This window comes from Triturus cristatus, chromosome 4_2 (genome assembly GCF_964204655.1).
Source record: "Triturus cristatus chromosome 4_2, aTriCri1.1, whole genome shotgun sequence".
In the NCBI taxonomy this organism is placed as follows: domain Eukaryota; kingdom Metazoa; phylum Chordata; class Amphibia; order Caudata; family Salamandridae; genus Triturus; species Triturus cristatus.
The window spans coordinates 566,348,882-566,370,042 of NC_140586.1; the positions used below are offsets into that span (position 1 = coordinate 566,348,882).

Genomic DNA, 21,161 nt, shown 5'->3' on the forward strand with positions numbered 1-21,161 from the left:
CATTATGTAATATATATTTTACTTAATGTGTTATGGTGCTGTTGGATATTTTAGTGTTGTGTTAACATTATTTTACATTTATCTTTTATATTAAATCTGTTGTAATATATTTTTAGAGAATAATAAACTGATTGAAGACATGAAAGTGTACACTTGGGTGTAAATATACTCTCAGAAATAGTGAATAGTACAAAACGACATTCATACACAGGGAAAGGAGTAGATTTATGCACAAGTAAATTTACAAGTGTAAATTCATCTTTGTGAATAGGCATTATTGTGCCCTCTCTGCAGGTAGGACACATCTTGTGCATGACGCGAAAAAGAAAGCAGACAATTAAGTCTTTATAGCATACAGAAAGGAAGGAGTTACCTAGTTCTGCAGGGTTCTTGATGTTTTAGAGGCCCGAAACTGCTTGTTGCAAGGTGCTACCAGAGTGAACAAGACAGTTATTTTGCATTGTGTAGGTTAATTTATTTGACTTATGGGTACTGATCAGCTACTTTCTGTTGTGACAGTTAAACTATTTGGCTGTTTTATTTTCTGGAAGCTACAACTTCTTTTATTGCAGTTCTCTTAAAAGGAGCCATACCCTCCTGTAGGTCTGTTATTCATATTGGCCAGCCTGGACACTAAACAATGAGAAATAACAGTTGCCAATCGCCACAAATCACTGTTATTAAGAGCTCTGTTACAGGGCATTCTCTTCTACTTTGGATAGCAGAAGTGGAAAGCCTGATATGACATATGTTGAGGAGGAGTGTTATATACGGGCACTAGCTTGACAAAAGCCGTTGGCAACCTTGTCCAAACTTATAATTCTTAATATGTCCATCACCTGTAGGATTTTTGAAAGATGGAGAGAAGAGTGAAGAAACCCTGGCTAACAAGTAATGAAAATAGCATTAGAAAGAGCTAGTACATTTGAATATTTTGAGATCTGTTTTTTCCGCTGTTGCAAGAACATCTGTTTGGGTGTTTTTGATAAGGGAACAGGACATCTAAAGTAATTTGGTTTTATCCCCGTAATGGCCATTTTGTGATTCTGTTTAAGCTATCGATGCACAGAAATAGCTTACCTGGAAGACACACTGCCACAAGAGAAGTTCTTTTTTTTAATAGTGACCATGTGTGAGAAAAGTGCCATCTTTCTTGCATGGTATGCCCCCCCTGTTTGCTGAATTGCTGAATGTACTTTGACTGAGTGTGCCCTGGGCTCCTGCCAAGCAGGTGCCCAGGGCCTATGTTCCTTCCCTACAACCTAAAATTGGCAAACCTTGCTACATGTCAGCCCCTGGTAAATGGTACCCTAGGTCCCCAGGGCCTTGTGACCAGGGAAGGCCTCTAAGGGCAGCAGCACTTATTGTGCCACCCTTAGAGGCTCTGTACCCTAACACATACACACAGCCCTTGCAGGCTGAGTGTCTGGGTACAGGACACACATCCCTGTGTGCCATGCCCACAACATACACTGCCCTGGCATACATCAGCCACCCCTCTAGCTGGGTGCCCAATGCCAGTGGTGTGGGCACAGGAGCATGAGCCTTGTGCCCTTACAGTACCTAGGTCCATTCCTGGGCACTGTAAGTGCAGTGCTGCCATTTAAGAGTATATGGTGCTGGGAGATTGTCAACACAAACTCCACAGCACCATGATGGCTTCACTGAAGACTGAGGAGTTTGGTATCAAACTCCTCAGCACATTAAACCCGCACTGATGCCAGTGCAGGATTTAATGTACAATGCACGACAGAGGGTATCTTAGAAATGCCCCCTGAACCTAACCTAACCTACAATCCACATCTGGTCTGAGGGGCTGCCTAGGCTGCCACACAGCAGACATGTTGCTGGACCCCTGGGTAGAGAGCCATCTGCTCTCCTGGGCCTGCAACAATGCACATCCTGGGCGAGGTGCTAGGTCTCCTCCCCCAGGATGGGCAAGGGGAAGCTTCAAAGGCATGCCGCCTTTGTTAGCTTCTCCAGGCCACTTGCTGTACCCAGCAACTGGCCCCTACCGGTTCTCAACCCCCACTCTGGCAGGAAGACTGGACCGAAACCCCAAGGAAGGACATGGGGTGTGCCAGCCTCTGCCAACCCCACCCCTCAGGTGGGGGAGGCGAGGTGAAACACATCTCCGGGCTCTCGCCATCTTGAAGATGGGAAGCCCTGCCCAATCAGGACTAGGCTACTGCCCCCCTCCCACAGGAGAGTGGCAGGATAGGGGGTGTACCCACCCCAGCGCAGGGACCCAGTGGTCCCTGCCCTTTACCTACCAGTAACGCCCCTAAATTTTGTATTTAGGGGCACCCTGAACCTTCCTTCCTTAGATTCCAGATTCCAAAACAGCAAAGAAGAGCAAGAAGAAAGAAGACCTGCCATGCAGCTGCTAAGAAGAGGAAGACACCAGCTGCTTTGGCCCCAGCCCTACCAGCCTGCCGACCCTCGAACCTGCTAAATCCCGGCACCTCTTGTGGCCAGCAACCTCACAAACCCCGGAGGACCTGGCTACCTTGTGACCCTGAGCACCTGGGACTCCCACGAGCAGTGGCTCTGCTCAAAGCAAGTATCTAACCCCTGGCATCAGCCCGGAACCACAAACCCTGCACACTCTGCACCCGCCAAGCCTGGCCTGTGCTGGAGTGGACAAAGACCCAGAGGACATCCCCCCGGCGACTGTGACCCCGAATCCGGCATCCAAGGACCCACCTCGACACTCCTGACGACGCCTGCAGCCTGGGAACCCCCCCCCCCCCCCAACCGCGATCAACAAAGGGTAAGATTTCCTGACAGCAAAAGGCACCCCTGCACCCAGAACCCTGCGGACCCTGTGCCCAACTCCTGGGTACCTACCTATCCTCCAACTACCCAACTTACCTCTCGAAGTGGTGGTCACACCTGAAGAATCTTCGTCCCCGAGCTTGCAGCCTTTGTTCGTCCTTGAGCTTTTCCATTGCAATCCATTGAGCGCCCGAAGGCTCAAAAGCACCCTGCACCCAGCCGCCCGAGTGGCCCTGGCAGTGCAACTTCTACTCCTACCTACTTCCCCATTTGCCCTGAGCAAGTGACCAGGAGCCCAGCTCCTACAGCTGCATGGCCTGCTAGTCAGCAGCCACCAACCAAGGGCCCCCTGCCTCCCATAGGATAACATTGGGCCTAACTCACTCTGCACCCGGCCGCGCCTGTGCCGCTGAGGGTGTAACAACTGTACTTATCTGACCCTGGGAGACCCCGGAGTCTATACCCAGAACCTTAACTCTGTCAGTCGAGTACTTACCCAAAAGCCGATAACTCACTTTTCTTCCATAGGGTAACATTGACTGGTTTCTCTTGAAATTTCTTGTGGCGTTTCTAAACTTTCAAATATTCACCTAAAATCAACCGAGTAATGAAAACGGAAATACTCACCTACTACTAGGAGAGATCCCAGTGCTGGATCTTGGTGCCCAGAACTGACCCTGAAAAGTACTTACGACCGTACTTACCACTAACTCAATTTTCTCCCATAGGAAACCATTGACTGTTTTTCTGTGAAATTTCTTCTAAGTGTCGATTTTTGCAAACTACAAATATTCTTTAAAAAAATCGTACCAACTGTGAAAACGTAGTTACTTACCTGTTTTAGATAGATGTCCCAGTACTGAGCCTAGGAGCCCATCACTGGATTACAAAAGTAACGAGAACATACTTTACCCGTAACTTGAATTTTCTTCCATAGGAAACCATTGACTGTTTTTCTGTGAAATTTCTTCTGTGTCGATTTTGCAAACTTATAAATATTCCTTAAAAATCCCCTGAATAACTTAAACGCAGTTTCTCAATTGCTTACAGGTGGTACACTAGTGCTGGTTCCAGGATCCAACACTGACCTAGAAAAAGTAACCATAAACCCACTTACCTGCTAAGTGAATTTCCTTCCATAGGATAACATTGGTAATTTGATCAGAAAAAGTTTGTCAACTTTTAAAATAGCAAAATATTGCTTAAAAATCACAACAGTAACTAAAACGCATTTACTCACTTGTTTCAAGAACTGTCCCAGGACTGACTCTAGGATCCAGTCCTGGAGTTAGAAAAGTAATCCTGAAGGTAATTAATTGCATATAACTTAAAATTCCCATTGAGCTCAATGTATTATTGTGTTTGAAATTGTGTTGCCTTTTGCAAGAAACTAACTATTGCATTCCAAGTCAATTGCCTCTTGCAAAGTATTTAACTAAGCATCTCATTCTGAGAAAGTATATTTTGATACGGATTGTTGGTTCTAAAATAAAACAACCATATATTTTTATATACAAACCATTGGCCTAGAGTTCAGTTCTTGAGTGAGTGAGACCATTTGCTGACTGAGTGTGTACAACAAATGCTTTACACTGTCCTCTGATACTGCCTTACTGCTCGACCAAGCTTCCACTTTAGAGAGTACGGTTCTATCTAACTTTAGCCTCTATCAAACGTCTGGGGGCTGTGGACTCTATTCACACTGTACCTATTTGGGAACAGTATATACAGAGCCACTTTCCTACACCATGTGCAAAGATGGTGTGCTTCACCCATTAGTCTGTGGGATATTACTGTGTTTTCTTTTATATCACTTTAGTGTGTTGTGGATTAAGATCAATATGTTTTCATCTTAATGTATTAGAGAGCCAGTCTGACTATCTGCTCTAGAATAAAGATGGAATGGCACCTTCGTGAGCCAGCTAACTGCACAGCTTTGTGAAGCTGGCAGGTGGGGAAGCATACCTGGCCCAGATATAAAAACCCTCAATAAAATCAGTCCTACAGCCTACATTCAAGGCCTTCGAGGTGTCACTGAGAGACTAGAAAGGCAAAGGAGGCACCAAAGGAAGCACAGGCACACTATCACCTGGAATGGAGTCAACCAATGATGACGGTTGCATCACAGCTGGGCCCTATTCCCAACGGATATCTGCTTCTTTATTTTCAGACTCCACAAATGCTGCCAAGTGTGAACATGGAGACTGTGGAGGAGGTGGTGGAAGATGAGAATCGCCTCATCGGACAAGCTGGACTTTGACAATTCTTTCATTAGATACAATGTGGAGGATGATTACTGGGGAGCGGAGGGAAGGAACTGCCAAACTGAGAGGCCCTCCTCAACAGATACTGGTTCCGCCCTAGCGGATTCTGCGGGTGCATAACACAGCTAGACTTAGCACAAGCTAGAAGCAGCTATAGAGTACTCTGCAGCCCGAAGATAAGAGAAAGCAGCCTTAGGGTCAAACTACTATTAGAAGGAGCAGAACACTGATGACTAGGCAAGTAACACAAGACCGAGAAACCAACCATCATTAAAAGTATGAAGTGTTGCAATCATACCAACAAAGTGGAAAAATAGAAAGGGCTGGAAAAAGGAGGTAAAAGCCTGTCATTTCTTATTTATAAGATTTCCAGTCTACATGCCAATACTAATTCAAATAATTCATCTCTGGCTGACACTTTTTTGCATAGACTGAGCTTTCCGTGCTTATTGTCAAAACTTTTTCCTATTTTCTACCTATTTTCTACTCAACTACTAAGGGGCTTATTAACATTTGGACACCTCAGATATTAAATTTCAACCAATCACTGTTTTCCATATTTCGGAAAGATAGCACAGGCCATAGTCAACAACTTTAATATTTCTTCTTATGCTCATCTTAAAAGGATGAATTTCGACTGCCATACAGTATGACAATAGAGACAATTCTTGTGGTACAAGGCACTAGCCATGCTGAATGCTGGGAATGTCTGGTATTTAAATTTATGGGGTACTGCTGCAACATTTCATATGGCTGATCATGAAGCAGTGCTTCCCAACTTGTTTCCGCAGATGCATAACGTTTGGAATTGGTTCTCATATCCAGGGCTGTGGCCAACATATGAAGATGAACATATTCAGAGGAAAACCACTGCCTTTGATGTGTGATCCACCCCTACTGTTGATAAAACTTTAACATAATTATGGAACTATTGGGAGGTATAACTTTCCAAGAGGAAATTGTACCAAGACACAAATGTTGATCTCTGGAGGATAGGAATCTTCTTCATGGTTATTCGAGTAGTCCACGAACTCTGACATCTGTATAGAAAGATAGGAACTTAGGAGTTATTTTTGATCCTGAAATCTTCTTCATTTCAGAGGTCAATACAATAGTCAAGGCCATCAATCTGCAGCTCTCTGGTAAAATCCTTCCACTGCTCCACATTCAACACCTGATGGAACTGGCAAAAGCCCTGGTGATGACTTGCTAAACTGCTTTAACATTGTTTACAACAGACTCCCATGGTCCCTTGTGAAGGGGTTGAAAAATGCTATTGATAAGGGTGAACATAGGAAAAGAAATAGGTCAAGTGAGTATCAGGACACTAAGGAGAAGCAGAGAAGAAAACATTCATATAAAAGATATACTTCCAAACTATGTCACATCATGAGGAAATATGAATTTTTATGGTCAATTGTGTCCCCTATCTTAGACCCCAACGGCTCCATGTACATGCTACAAGTACATGTATGTTCCCTCCAGTTCCAGCTATGAAGACGCAAATGCATGTGCGTCCAACGCCAACATGTCCTCTTTCAGATCCGCCATGAATGGGTCGAATATTCCATTCCTAAGTATGATTGGGCACCGACTTTATATGGTTCACCTTTCATGTTTTACAGTTCAGGCGAGTAGGCCCTGAATTCTGCCATCAAGCCTTTTCCTGCTTCTGCCTCTGAAATGCTCCAGCTTGGATCTGCATCCGTATCCATGAACTTTGTCCTACTCCCTGCGCGGCTAACGGTGCCTGACGCGGCCTGTTGCCTGCCAAAAACTGTATTCAGCCTTCAAGTTATCTGCTCCGCTCCTCATCCAATGCATTCCTGTCTAGTAGTTTAGGTAAACATCCTTCCAGCTACCGAGCAAAGGGCCCGGCCTCGCTGTCTTTATGCAAGTAATTCATAGCCCCTGTTACCATGGAAGATTCCTGCCCCCTCGCATCTCATGTAGACACATAGACGCTTGTACATGCACTAACAGTCAGTATAGAATAGATTCCGTCCGAGAGACCTTTCCTTTTGGATAAAACAGTTCCTTAAACAAAGATATTAGATACGATTTGGGATTAGGTTGACCTGACCCCCCAGACTTCTGTCTCCACATGTAGAGCTAAATGTCAATTCCCCTTCACCCTCTAGTTGCACGTCAATCACACGTCATGCGGCTGCGCGCGCATCTCTGCCAAATATTTCTGCTGACACTGCAGGATTCTCTTATGGATCCACCCACTTGTGACATCATTTTAAATGACGTTTCTAGTATACGCCTGTATTTACGCCTATTTTCATTACGTATGTGTATTCTTATCTGTATTATCAGCTGTTACGCCTCCTGCATCTGTCTTAATGCAATGCTTTTCATATATATATTGTTACTTGTCAATAATGTATTGCCTATCCCTTCCTGAACCTTAGTGGTGATGGAATAAGATTGCCTGGTTCGAACCATAATTCCTTTGTAAGGAATAAAGCCCTTTTCAGAACCTCTAATACCACGGATTCTGCCTCTTATTTTGACTGAGTTATTCTTACTAGACTTTACCGCATAAAAAATAGTACAGGTAATTTACATATTTACCACATAAATTGGCGCCCGAATGGGGACACTTTCTCATCTCACGCGCCGGAGGTGCGTTGCAGGCCCGGTCCCCTGCCACAGCTGAACGGACAAAAACGCGTACCCGCAGGATTTCCTGTATCTCTCTCCAGCCAAGCGGGGGTGACTGAGGCTGCGATCAACACCCAGACGAGGCGGTGAGAAGTGCGAAGTATCCCGACCAGAGCCTAGCTGAGAGAGCAAGATCCGAGGTATACAGAGGCCCACCAGGTTCCGAAGTTCCGAGTCCAGTCGAGTCCAGTCCTGTCCAGTTCAGTTCAGTTCCGAGGCCTTCCGTTCCGTGCTACCCGGTGAGTACCGTTGCTGGGGAGGCAGTTAGACGTGCACATTAATTTGTGCCGGTCCTGACGGGTTTGGGTACACAGATCCGGTCTGCACTGTTTTAGCAGTGTATCTGTACTGTTTAGCAGTATATCCAGTATGTTCATGTGTATAATTCAGTATTATCTAGTATTAGTATTATGTCAGTAACTAGTTTTCTTCTAATTATCATTGTTCGTTAAATGTTAAATGTTAAATGTTTTACTGTGTTGAAAAATTGTGGTATGAATGAGTGTTCATTATTGTGTTTATTGTATTAATTGTGTTCAAGTCCAGTTCAAGTAAGAATCAAGTAGCAAGGTTTAAAGATGCCGTTCTTTTCAAAATTAAGACAGATCAAAACTAGAAAAGGAGTACTCGAAGAAGCTGTTCTCATCCCACCAAGGGACACTCCAGGGTACTTTATGTATCATAAGCATGGCCTAGATGCCGTATTATATCTTGATTTATGGGTGGACTACACCAAGGATCTAGCAGAAAGTCAGAGGTGGCCCGCAGCTGGGACATGGGATGCAGATTGCATCATGAGAGTAGAAGAAGAATTATGGAAAAAGAAAGCCAGACAGTCACAGAAAGATGCCATTGAACTATGGCGTAAAGAATCGCATAGGCGCACAGAGAAAGCGCTCAGACTGGAAGAGAAAAGTAGGGAGAACTCAAATAAAGCCCGAGAAAACGTATTAGTTGAGGAAGGTATCCGAGTAAAAACAGAACAAGTAGACAGACAACGAAACACTCTTATGAATGGTATGTATCCTCTTTTGGCCGAAGGTTTACCTAAGGCCACCCCGGAAATACCGAAAGATTTGCCACCCCCATTACTCCCGATTAAAGCACATCCCAAGACCGCAAAAGATATTTTCCTTTCCTCCTATTTAGACGATGTAGCTCCCGAATATGTTAATGTTCCACCACACACGCCACCTGTCGATAGTGCTCAACCCCGAGATCATCAGCCCCCGACTCCGCAACAACAAACTCCTCCGCACATTCCAATAGGTCCATCTGTTTCCACCGCTTTTCCTGCATCCACGGTTTCTACCTTACATCCCAAAAATCCTTTCGTGCCTAGCACCTCAGAAGGTGCGACAGGAGGTGCGGCTGCAATTCTGTGTCCAGCAAGTTGTGTACCTTGGGCACTTACTGTCCAAGGGGGGAAGACAGCTTACACCCGACCGTATCCAGTTAATTGTTAACATGCCGCCACCCAAGACACAAAAGGAGGTGCGAGCATTCATAGGCCTCACTTCGTACTGTAGGCAGTGGATCCCTCAATATGCATTTCTAGCAAAACCACTCATTCAGTTGACAACACAGGAGGCAGCGACACCGACTGTCCTCCCTTGGACTCAGGAACATACGCAAGCTTTTGAAAGCTTAAAGAAAGCTTTATGTCAAGCACCTGTTTTAGCAACACCATGTTACAGCAAACGCTTTACACTTTTTGTTACAGAACGTGAAGGTACTGCTTTGTCAGTACTCACGCAGGAACAAGCAGGATCACACAAGCCATGTGCTTATTTTTCCAGTACATTAGATCCCGTAGCCCAGGCTCTTCCTGCGTGCCTGAAATCAGTCGCAGCAACAGCTTTAGCAATCAGACAAAGCGATGCCATAGTGTTAGGACATCAATTGACAGTACAAGTACCACACGCAGTAGAGGTTCTCTTGAACCGGACCCAAACACTACACTTGACTATAGCAAGACTGACGGGTTATGAATTGACATTGTTCCAGCCACACATAGAAATCAGACGTTGTAGTACATTAAATCCTGCCACACTTTTGCCATTAAGTGGAACAGACCCATTGGCACATGATTGTATTGAAGTTATTACTATTACGACGAAACCCAGACAAGACTTGACAGATATTCCATTATCAGATCCAGACCTGACATTGTATGTAGATGGTTCATGCATGAGAACAAGTACAGGAGAGTTAGTGGCCGCTTATGCAGTCACAACAGACACTGAAGTTATTGAAACAAATTGTATAGATACCTTGTCAGCTCAAGCAGCAGAGCTCATCGCTCTGACACAAGCCTGTATCCAAGCCAAAAATAAGAAAGTCAACATATACACAGATTCATGTTATGCATTCGGAGTCGTCCATGACTTCGGTGTGCTGTGGCGAGAGAGAGGTTATTTAACTTCTCACGGTGCCCACATCCAGCACGGTCCCCTTATTCGAGCTCTGTTAGATGCAATACATCTGCCTACTGCAATATCGATTATGAAGTGCAAGGCCCATACGAAAGTGACTGACATTATTTCTCAGGGTAACGACCTAGCTGACAGAACAGCTAAACAAACTGCTCAGAATCAGACTCATACAACTGACACGACAAAGACAATAGTTCCGACACCAACACACTGCATGACAGTTAAGGATCCCGCCCTTGATGTAATTGACATACAGACACATGCTACACCAGAAGAAATAAAGAGATGGACTGAATTAGGAGGGATCCAAACGGATCAAGGATGGATGACGAAGGGAAAATCTATATGGTTTCTTCCTGACTCCATGGTTCAAGTCATCATTAACACAATACATAGTCCAGCGCACCTAGGAGAGAAAGCTATGCTAGACAGTATTCAACACATTTGGTTCAATAAACACTTGCGAGCAGCAGCTAAACAGAAAGTACGTACCTGTATGATTTGTTGTCAGTTCAATCCAGGAAAAGGCGTACCTGTAGAACAGGGTGGATTTCAACCCCCCGATCACCCTTTTGAAGTCCTCCAGATGGATTATATCCAGATGGAACGTTGTCGAGGATTCAAATATGTCCTCGTAGTTGTATGCGCTCTTTCCCGGTGGACAGAGGCGTATCCCGTCTCAGATTACACTGCCCCGACTACTGCCAAACAGTTAGTTCGAGAATTCTTCCCACGGTATGGTTTGCCCCGTGTCGTGTACTCAGATAATGGCCAGCCATTCTCATCCGAGCTAATGAAACATGTTTCACTTCTGTTAGGCTATCAATGGAAATTCCACTGCGTCCGACATCCCGAGGCAGCAGGTCTCGTGGAGCGGCATAATCAAACTTTGAAAATTAGACTGTCCAAAGTATGTAGAGAAAAAGGTGTCGACTGGATAGTAGCTTTACCCGTTGCGCTCTTTTACATGAGAATGGTAGCACACTCTCGAACAGGGCTATCCCCGTATGAGGTGATCTTCGGTAGACCACCAAATATGTGGGGGACGCCTATACCTCGTAAAATCACTGATGTTGATTGTAATATGCTGACAGATTACCTGGCTTCCTTGATGTCTGCACTACAATCTTGTCGTTCACAGGTAGCTGCAGCTTTTCCCGATAACACTGAGGTGAAGCCCCATGACGTGGTTCCGGGAGACCTTGTACTTGTAAGGAACTTCGACAGAAGGAACCCGCTGGAGCCTCGCTGGCAGTCGCCTAAACTCGTCTTATTGACCACAAGGACAGCCGTGAAGATTGAGGGACGTAAAGGGTGGTTGCACTCGAGCCATATAAAAAAATTTCATGGACTATCATCCGACTTGAATTTTCAGCCCTGCATTCCCTCACAGACTGACTCAAAACTCCCCCTGGATGACAAGCCAGAAAAAGAAAACTATAAACTGAAACTAAGGTCTAGCAAGTCAGACAATTTGATTGTTTAAGTCCTCTCCAAGGTGAATCGGTTGAATTTGTCTCTGACATGTATCCTCTAGACCGAAATAGAGAGAGAAATAGACAGAAACAGCTCAAGAAACATGCGTACTGTAAATCACTTCGTAGTCACTGCATAGTGACCTTGTTAATTATGTTTTTTCTAAGTCTCCTGATTATCATTGCCAGTATATTATTACACATGTATTACCCTATTTCCAAGCGTGCTTTCAATGCTACTGCCGAACATTCTTTTAGCGAATTACCCCCGCATGAGTTGTCCTATAGATTTGCGCTGCGCAACAACACATTCATTAGTATGTTACATCATTCTCATCAGACCAGCAATGCTACAAATTGTTGGATATGTGGCCGACTCCCTCCCTATCAGAAATACAAGGGAGTTCTGCCCCTCTTTCCGTATCCATTCACACACAATGGCTCCTGTGGAGCATGGTTTAGTTTGATTAATTCCCTAGATTCAAATTCAGTAGTTTATCAAGACAACTGGGTATGGGGAAACCTGAACCTAGTTTTACTTAAAGTCTGCTACCCTAACAAGGAGGGACTTCCCAAAAGAACAGGAACTGATCTAGAAAATGAAGTATATGGATTAGGTAACTTTACACTTAATCTCATGATCCTGAATGTTGAATCCGAAGCTACACCAATCTTGCCCGCTATGTCAGTATTTCCAGTTAGAGGCGAATTATGTGTAAGAAAGAATGGTTCAATACACATGGGCCATAGTAAATGTACCACTGTAATAGAATTCAGTGATAAAGGCAAGTCTACATTTAGAGCTTCTCGTCACTCCTACTTCATCTGTGGTCACACCGCATACATACGCCTACCCCTAGATTGGGATGGTACCTGTTACATTGCATTCCTTCTGCCACCTGTTTTCCTAGCCCCGCCTGATTACCATAGGAATACCCATTTAGTACACAATAGACAGCAGAGAGATCTCCCGATTGTCGACTACACTGAAACCGCATGGGAGCAATATACAGATTTCAATAAAGGTTTCTTTCCCTATATAGGTACAGTCACTAATAGTAAGCTGATACGTAGATTAACTAGAACCCTTGAAGCAGTAGTGAATGAAACTACTTCCGCCTTAGGCAACTTAACAGAGGAGCAGTCTGCGATGCGGATTGTTGTTCTTCAAAATCGTCTTGTCCTTGACGTCATTCTGGCCGATAGGGGCGGAGCTTGTAGGGTCATCGGATCAAGTTGCTGTGTTTTCATACCAGAAAACGCGCCGTCAGTATATAAGGCCATAACTCGACTTCATAAGATCGTAAGCCAGATACACCAGAATCCAGGCACCTGGACTTGGTCCGGTTGGTTCTGGAGCGTGTTGTCAGCCTGGGGATGGAGGATCCTATCCTTCCTAGGTATTGGCTTTCTCATTTTATTCAGTTGCTGCTTGTGTCTACAATGTGGGCCAGCGATTTGTGGTCTGTGTGCCACATCGTGTATCCCGCCTTCAAATTTTCATTCAAGATCCCGGAAGAAGAAAGAAGAACAAATGATGCTATACGAACAGATTGATGGATTGATGAAGATGGATATTTCATAAGGGTCCGTAGGGGACAAGGAGGGAATGAGGAAATATGAATTTTTATGGTCAATTGTGTCCCCTATCTTAGACCCCAACGGCTCCATGTACATGCTACAAGTACATCTATGTTCCCTCCAGTTCCAGCTATGAAGACGCAAATGCATGTGCGTCCAACGCCAACATGTCCTCTTTCAGATCCGCCATGAATGGGTCGAATATTCCATTCCTAAGTATGATTGGCCACCGACTTTATATGGTTCACCTTTCATGTTTTACAGTTCAGGCGAGTAGGCCCTGAATTCTGCCATCAAGCCTTTTCCTGCTTCTGCCTCTGAAATGCTCCAGCTTGGATCTGCATCCGTATCCATGAACTTTGTCCTACTCCCTGCGCGGCTAACGGTGCCTGACGCGGCCTGTTGCCTGCCAAAAACTGTATTCAGCCTTCAAGTTATCTGCTCCGCTCCTCATCCAATGCATTCCTGTCTAGTAGTTTAGGTAAACATCCTTCCAGCTACCGAGCAAAGGGCCCGGCCTCGCTGTCTTTATGCAAGTAATTCATAGCCCCTGTTACCATGGAAGATTCCTGCCCCCTCGCATCTCATGTAGACACATAGACGCTTGTACATGCACTAACAGTCAGTATAGAATAGATTCCGTCCGAGAGACCTTTCCTTTTGGATAAAACAGTTCCTTAAACAAAGATATTAGATACGATTTGGGATTAGGTTGACCTGACCCCCCAGACTTCTGTCTCCACATGTAGAGCTAAATGTCAATTCCCCTTCACCCTCTAGTTGCACGTCAATCACACGTCATGCGGCTGCGCGCGCATCTCTGCCAAATATTTCTGCTGACACTGCAGGATTCTCTTATGGATCCACCCACTTGTGACATCATTTTAAATGACGTTTCTAGTATACGCCTGTATTTACGCCTATTTTCATTACGTATGTGTATTCTTATCTGTATTATCAGCTGTTACGCCTCCTGCATCTGTCTTAATGCAATGCTTTTCATATATATATTGTTACTTGTCAATAATGTATTGCCTATCCCTTCCTGAACCTTCGTGGTGATGGAATAAGATTGCCTGGTTCGAACCATAATTCCTTTGTAAGGAATAAAGCCCTTTTCAGAACCTCTAATACCACGGATTCTGCCTCTTATTTTGACTGAGTTATTCTTACTAGACTTTACTGCATAAAAAATAGTACAGGTAATTTAAATATTTACCACAATCAGACAAGGTTTTTTCCATGAGCCGATTGTAAGTAGTACAAATAACCAAAAACACCGTAAACCTTGGGTCTAATATAAATTGTGAAATTTAGAGCACCAAATTTCTGATCTATTCAAAAACATGAAGGAAGCAGCAGGAGGAAAAGTGTGTTCACTGGCAGCAACTTAAGCAACCTTGCATTTAGTTTAAAAAACGATAATGGAAGAAGAATGTCACACTGAATCATTAACACAAAAACAAGAGCTTGAAAGTTTTCTGCTGAGGAGAGGCACTATTACTTCTAAATGAAGGTGTTAATAGCTACTTTTTGTAGCATTCAAGGTACAGCGACTACCGAAAAGCTGATCACCTCTTGTAGGGAGTTCGCTCTTTATGCGATATATCAAGAATCTGATGTATTGTGTAAAGAGTCCAGTGGTTCCTCTAGGAGTGGACAGGGGCTTCCTATGCCATCCCAAAGGGCTCTATTAGGGGGTAGTGTGGTCAAGCAGCCTCAGGCTTAACACAGAGGATTGCAAGACACTTTCAAATACAATGATTAATGACACACACTACTCAAGGAGATCCACACCAATTTAGAAAAATAGCAAGTATCTTTATGTATGTTTGGGCATCCGAGAAAATTCGTTCAGGTAAGTAAATTTCTAAATATAAATTCTTTAGACTTTTAAAAGTTGACAGTGCAATTTCTGCAATGTTATACTAAGGAAGGAAGGACGAACAAGCTCTGCAAACAGGCATAGGTGAGTGGTGGGCAAGGTCCAAATCTACACTAGCAGTACACCACCAGCAGCATGGGGCGGTCAGGTGCAAAACAGCATCGGGAGCTCAATGTATTTCAATGTAATATTCAGCATCCTGCCATAGGGCTGGTAGGCCTGCTGCGGGGGTGGTTTACAAATATTACATGAAGTGGTAGGGGACATGGCACACAGGGAAGTGTGATATGTCGTGTTTTCACTTTTGTCTGCACCAAGACATGCAGCCTGCAATGGCAGTCTTGTATGTGCTTGATGAGGGGTGCCTTAGGGTGGCACAATCTGTGCTGCAGCCCTTAGGGGCCCCTCTTCAGTACCTCAGGCCCTAGGTACCAGGGGTACAGAGGGTTCTAAAGGTTTTGCCAACTGGGGGGAACAATAGAACAGTTTTAGGGAAAGAACACTGGTACTGGGGACTTGGTAATCAAAGTTGCAGGCAAAAGTGTGTGGGGGTGGTGTGGGGGGGGGGGGGGGGTTTCAAGGGGATTGCAACAAAATCCCAGTTTCCTATACCTCTGAAGACCAAGAAGGGATACAAGGAAACTGCTTACATAAAATGCGATACTGATTTGAAATGGAAAAAAAAAGAAAGGGTAATATAAAAGACTGGTAGTACCATAATCGACTGGGTTACAACTTTTTCAGGGTCCTCATAGTAGTGTAACAATTTCTTAATTTTCCAGGAATGTAATGTCCTACATAACCGATACTGCCTCTTAGAGTCGTGTTGTGCATAGATATTTGTGTGTTAAGAACACCACTTTACCAAACTGTGAACTGCTGTAGAAGAGAACTACAACTCAGAAAATTAGACTGCTTAAGCTCTATCAAAGAAGATGTGATAAATACACACGTGACTTAGTTTCACAATACTTTGTGATAATGGTTCCATCTTCAAAATTGAACTCAGCAACACCAGTGGCTTCATTTTTTGTGTAAAGCAGATTGGTATGAATGTGCTGCATTTACTAAACCAACCATCATTGGTTATGGGAGGGCTTTCATAAGATCCGGGTCTTCTGACGTATATCTAAGAAGCATCCATCATCCTTTAAAGTGATGACTGAATGAGGTGAAACACAAACTGCAGGCAACTCAACTTGACAGTCTACTGTAGGATAAAGCAAATATTTGGTCGACTGGAAAGCAAATTTGCTTTTGGCTTTGCTATGAGAGGGCATTCACACCTTCTAGAAGCAAACATTTTTTATGTCCACTATGAGTAACAAGAACATGGAGAAAAATTCACTTTACAAAACATAAAATTTCATGCAAACATCATGACCCCAGCAATCATTAATAAAGAGATCAGCTACTCCTTCTGCATGCGCCTAGAATCTGTGGTGAAAAAAAATCATATAACCAGAGGCAAGATGAAGTCGTGGTGGTTAGATGAGTGGGTGAAAATAGTACTAAGCGGTCTGATTTCTTTTCCAACCATAACAAGGAAAATGTTTAATATCAGCCTCATGCTTTCTCACTCCCAATGCATGTCTCAATAGATCACACAACTTCCTCAAACAAGCAACACACACACACATCACTGTTGACCATGGGAATGGCGGAATGTAATATTTGAAATTTAGGCGATATGGTATGTGCGATATCTCATACTAATGCAGGAGGTGTGGATTGTCCATTGTAATTATGGGCTTTGAAGTTCCTTCAAAATATGAAATAGCAAGGAATGACTGATGCTATCGCATAAGAGAAGGGGCCACTTGCGGCTATGGAAATAACCTACATTTTAGATTGGAGGTCAGTCCCTTGGAGGTTTTTGTTTGGAATCAGTTAAAACTAAACTGTGCATGATTCTGTGGTAAACAATCTGGATACTATCCCATATGGAAAGTAGGTGGTACACAGACATTCATGGACAATGCTCTATAACACTTTCAGAGAACATTCAAGTATCTGGGGAAAGTCACAAAGGCATTAAGCATCTAAATAAAGCATGAGTTGCAGTAAAATTCACAAGCCTTTGTAACCATACTCTTTTCATACATGGGTGGTCATAGGTTATGATCCATACCATTCCCAGAGAAGATATAAAGCAGAATAGCTCTTATTTTATCATAATTGCAAAAGCTTTTGTTCAATACGACTGGAAGGAGGACTCGCATGAGGTCTTTCACTTTCTGCCCATTTTCATCTGTTCCAAGAGCTAAATCCTACAATGAAAAATATTCAAAGTTAATACCTCATGCTGAACAGAAGTTACACCAAGTACATGTCCACCTAATAGAAGCATCTGTTAGTTGAGAATAAATGCCTTTGAGTACTATAGTTACTAGAGACAACAGTTTAGTTTTATTATTTTATGTGAAAATCTATCTAGTTAAACATTTCATAAATGCAGCTCTAGAACAATATACATGATTACATATTTCAGCAATCTCTTGAGTTAACGTTCCTTAAATATGAAAGAAAAATAAAACATTCATGTCATTAGTGGTAACAGCATGGCCCTAGATAAACTTAGATTTTCTCCAAAATACCTATAATTCTTCAATGCTAAATTCAGATTGGGAGGTCTCCTCCCACGGGTGTACCATATTTCTAAATGAGTTCCAAATAACCACTTTGTTGAATTTGTCTCTCTGAAAGAATACAAATCAGTCAATCACCTTTTATTGTTGCCTGTTCCCATTTTCTAGAGGTGGATTAGTACAACAAGAAGGATAAAATGTGGGACCGGTAGTCTGGGAGGTGTATTCTCGAAAGGGGTGAGTTTTCAACAAATCTTTTCTGAAAGATAAAACTTTCCCGATAAGATAAGATGAGCTATCCGGGGGCTAGACAAAAGAGGTCTGGCTTTGACTTTAAGCTTTTTTTTTTTTTACATTTCCATAATAGGTATGTTTTGCTCCTCGTGTTTCTTTCACCTTCTATGGTGTGGCACTTTCAGTTAGGTATGTTTGTAAACTGGAATGAAGAGCTGTGTGTGTTATTCAATCCACTCTAAAGTTATGATTATCACAAATAATGAAACTGGTGGATGAAACCCACTTAAGAGACTACTATCTGTGCACACAGAAGGTGCACTTTGGGTCTATGAGACATATAACTTCCATGCTAATTTCTGGCTTGCAGAATACATGTTTGCTAGATACGTCCTCTGAATTATCTGTTCCACAATCAGTATAATAGGCGTGCAAGTCCCTTTAATTTCTAGCCCTAGGAAGTACTTGCTGGACCATTTGATAATTTTTATTTTTTGTAGTAATGCATTTTGTATATGTAGCATTTCGGTAACTTTAGTTTTGGGTCATTGTTGAACTGCTTTGATTTGAGTAGAACATCTACAATGCGCTTTCAGTGACGCATTCATTCAGTCATGTGTTCTATATATTTTTTTAAGTTTAGCTATTTTGACGAACCACTTGTATGTTTAATGATATGATTTTTTATTCAAAATAAATATTTAACTGATTAGCAAGACATAGTGATTAATGGGGATTGCAGATTTAGTTATAGAAGGTACCGAATAAGACCAACATAAAATGTACATCGGTTAGACACCTGAATAGCTGGTCCCCGCATAAAAGTAACAATAAATAACGAAAAATATATTTTAAGATTGTGGAAATGTAGAGTAATGAGGGGTGAGAAAAAGTAATGGAGAGTGGAGCAGTGTGGATTATCTGCAAATAAGTGAAGTTTTAGGATGGGATTTACATCTCTTGTATAATTTGTGGAGTACATATTATACTAGACAATAACGGGCGATGGAAGCTAATGCTGATAAATACTGAGCCTGCAGAGTGGACCACCCCCAACCTCAAAAGATAACTGGGGTAAGAGGACAACTGAAGATGGCACAGCACGAACGACTAAGAAACAAACGTTAATGCTGAAGGCATAAATTGTCCTTGGAGACCTTTAAGGAAAGGATAGCCTTTCTTATTTCTTTTTTTTCATAATGAATAAACCTATAAAGACAGGTGCAGGAGAACAATGCCACTTCTATGGCTAACCACGGCTGTTCAACAAGAACTGCACCCGACTCGGCAAGTATTGCCCTGAAGGCACCTGAGTGAGCCCCAGCACTAGTTACTTTTACTTCTGTTTGCAAGGTGTCCTCCACTCATCAGAGTTCACATTTGGCTCCCTCAATAATCTTTCACTGCTGAAGCCCCATTCAGAGGTAGAGTTGCTAGTCGCGGGATGCTGCAGGCTTCGTGTCCTCTGTAGGACCAGTTCAGCAGTGATTCAGGTAGATTCTGGTCAAGCATCCTGCTTGCAGATCCACGCCAACTATAAAATACCTTGCTACTTCCACGTCACTGCAGGAGTTAAAGGGGGAGAATGTACAAGAAACCCTTGGGTACCATGAGTGGTAATAGGCATAGGTGACCAACACCTACAGTGACTGTTGCCTTACCAGGTACAACGTGCTCTAGGGAGGGTGGAAAGAACTTTACACAAAATTAACCTAGCCAAGAGCAGACCTTTAGTATTTAAAACAGTGATCCGCCCCGCATCACGTATGAATATCTACTGACTTAAGCTGTAGTTCAATCAGTACAGTTATAAATATCCTTTTAAAAAGGGAGTGGACAGCTGGAGCAAAGCAGTGGCGCATTCCTGGTGTGGTCATGTTTTTTTTTTATATAAACAACTTTATTGTTTTATTGCAAGAAAAAAAGTAACAGTAATGGTCTTGAAAAAGAGCCAATGCAGTAGAACTCAGTCCACAATGAGAAACCAAGGATCATACAAATTGCATAATCACAACAAATCAGCACCTCCTCCTAAGCCCCCAATCCATTTGCCTCAAATCTTGGCATACTTGGTCAGGCATTCACGTGCCTCATAAACAGTTTTTTCTTGCTGAGCGCACCAATACACTCCAGATTTCCATTTCGATGTTTGAGTTGCCTTCCAATGGGAAGCAATGTCCCTTTCAGTGACCAGCAGGACAGTGCCCAGGAAAGCATTGTCGGCTTTGGAGCCACCCACCCTCTACTCCACTCCCAGGAAAACTAAAGGAGTAGAAAGCTCTATTGACAGGTCTAAAACATCAGACATCTCATCTATTACTTTTTCCCAATACTGCGCTATAATCAAACAAGACCATACAATGTGAAAGAAGTCCGCTGGGGAACAAGAACAGCGGCCACAGTCATGATTGGTTCTTAACCCCGCTCGGGACAGCCTTTTAGGAGTGAGATAAGAGCAGTGCAGATAATATTTTTGTATCAATCGGAGTCTGGAGGAGACTGTGAGGGGCTTGGGGGCCATCAAAGTATCTCGCCAATCTTCGTCACCCAAAGGCCTCAGCCAGGTCTCCTACAGGACCCATTCCTCCGAGAAGTTCTATGGGAAATCCCACAAGGCGCAAATTATTCCGTCTGGACCAATTTTCCGCACTCTCGGCCCAGTGATGGAGTTCATTGGTATGAGTTAGGGGATGGGCGACTGTGGTTTTGAGATTTGTGACCTCGTCTTCAACCGCTGAGAGACGGGCCTAAGCCTCTGTGATACGGCTAGTTGCATTTCTTAGGTCTTGGCCGAAAAGGGCAACGTTTACCCTCACCTCTCCTATTTTTGTCTCTACCGCATTCTGTGAGGTGTGGATAGCTTGAAGAATTTTATCTAGGTCCCCTCCGCCTTGGGTAACTTTATCCAAGGTATCGCTCCCAATGCTACCTGCATTATCGTAAATTGAACTATGCATGGCTGGGACGGTTGAGGTTTAGTGGTCTTGTCTTTCCACATGGTTGGATGACGGTAGACAGAGGTTGGTGTGTCATGGGCTTGGCCCACTTGCCACAGACTACAGCAGCACGAGCAGCCATGTTTTTGATAGGCTGTAGTTAGAATGTGCAGAGCACCAGGAGGTAGAGGCGAGGTTCACACAGACACTTAAGCAAGTTCGATGTAGTGGTGATAATGCATTATCAAATCATGTTTATGCATGTGATCAGGTGAGGAGTTAACCTTTTTGTATGTGTTGGGTACAGCGCCTATG

The 21,161-nt window shown here is 43.4% G+C and overlaps 1 protein-coding gene across 1 annotated transcript in view; it reads right to left on the minus strand.

Moving 5' to 3' along the window:
- Positions 1 to 21,161, minus strand: part of STXBP3 (syntaxin binding protein 3) — a 177,737-nt gene that overhangs the window by 34,843 nt on the left and 121,733 nt on the right. Inside the window, exon 14 of the mRNA XM_085602220.1 lies at positions 17,220 to 17,358. Coding sequence (XP_085458346.1) covers positions 17,220 to 17,358 — 139 coding nt within the window. The remainder of the gene's footprint in view (positions 1 to 17,219; positions 17,359 to 21,161) is intronic.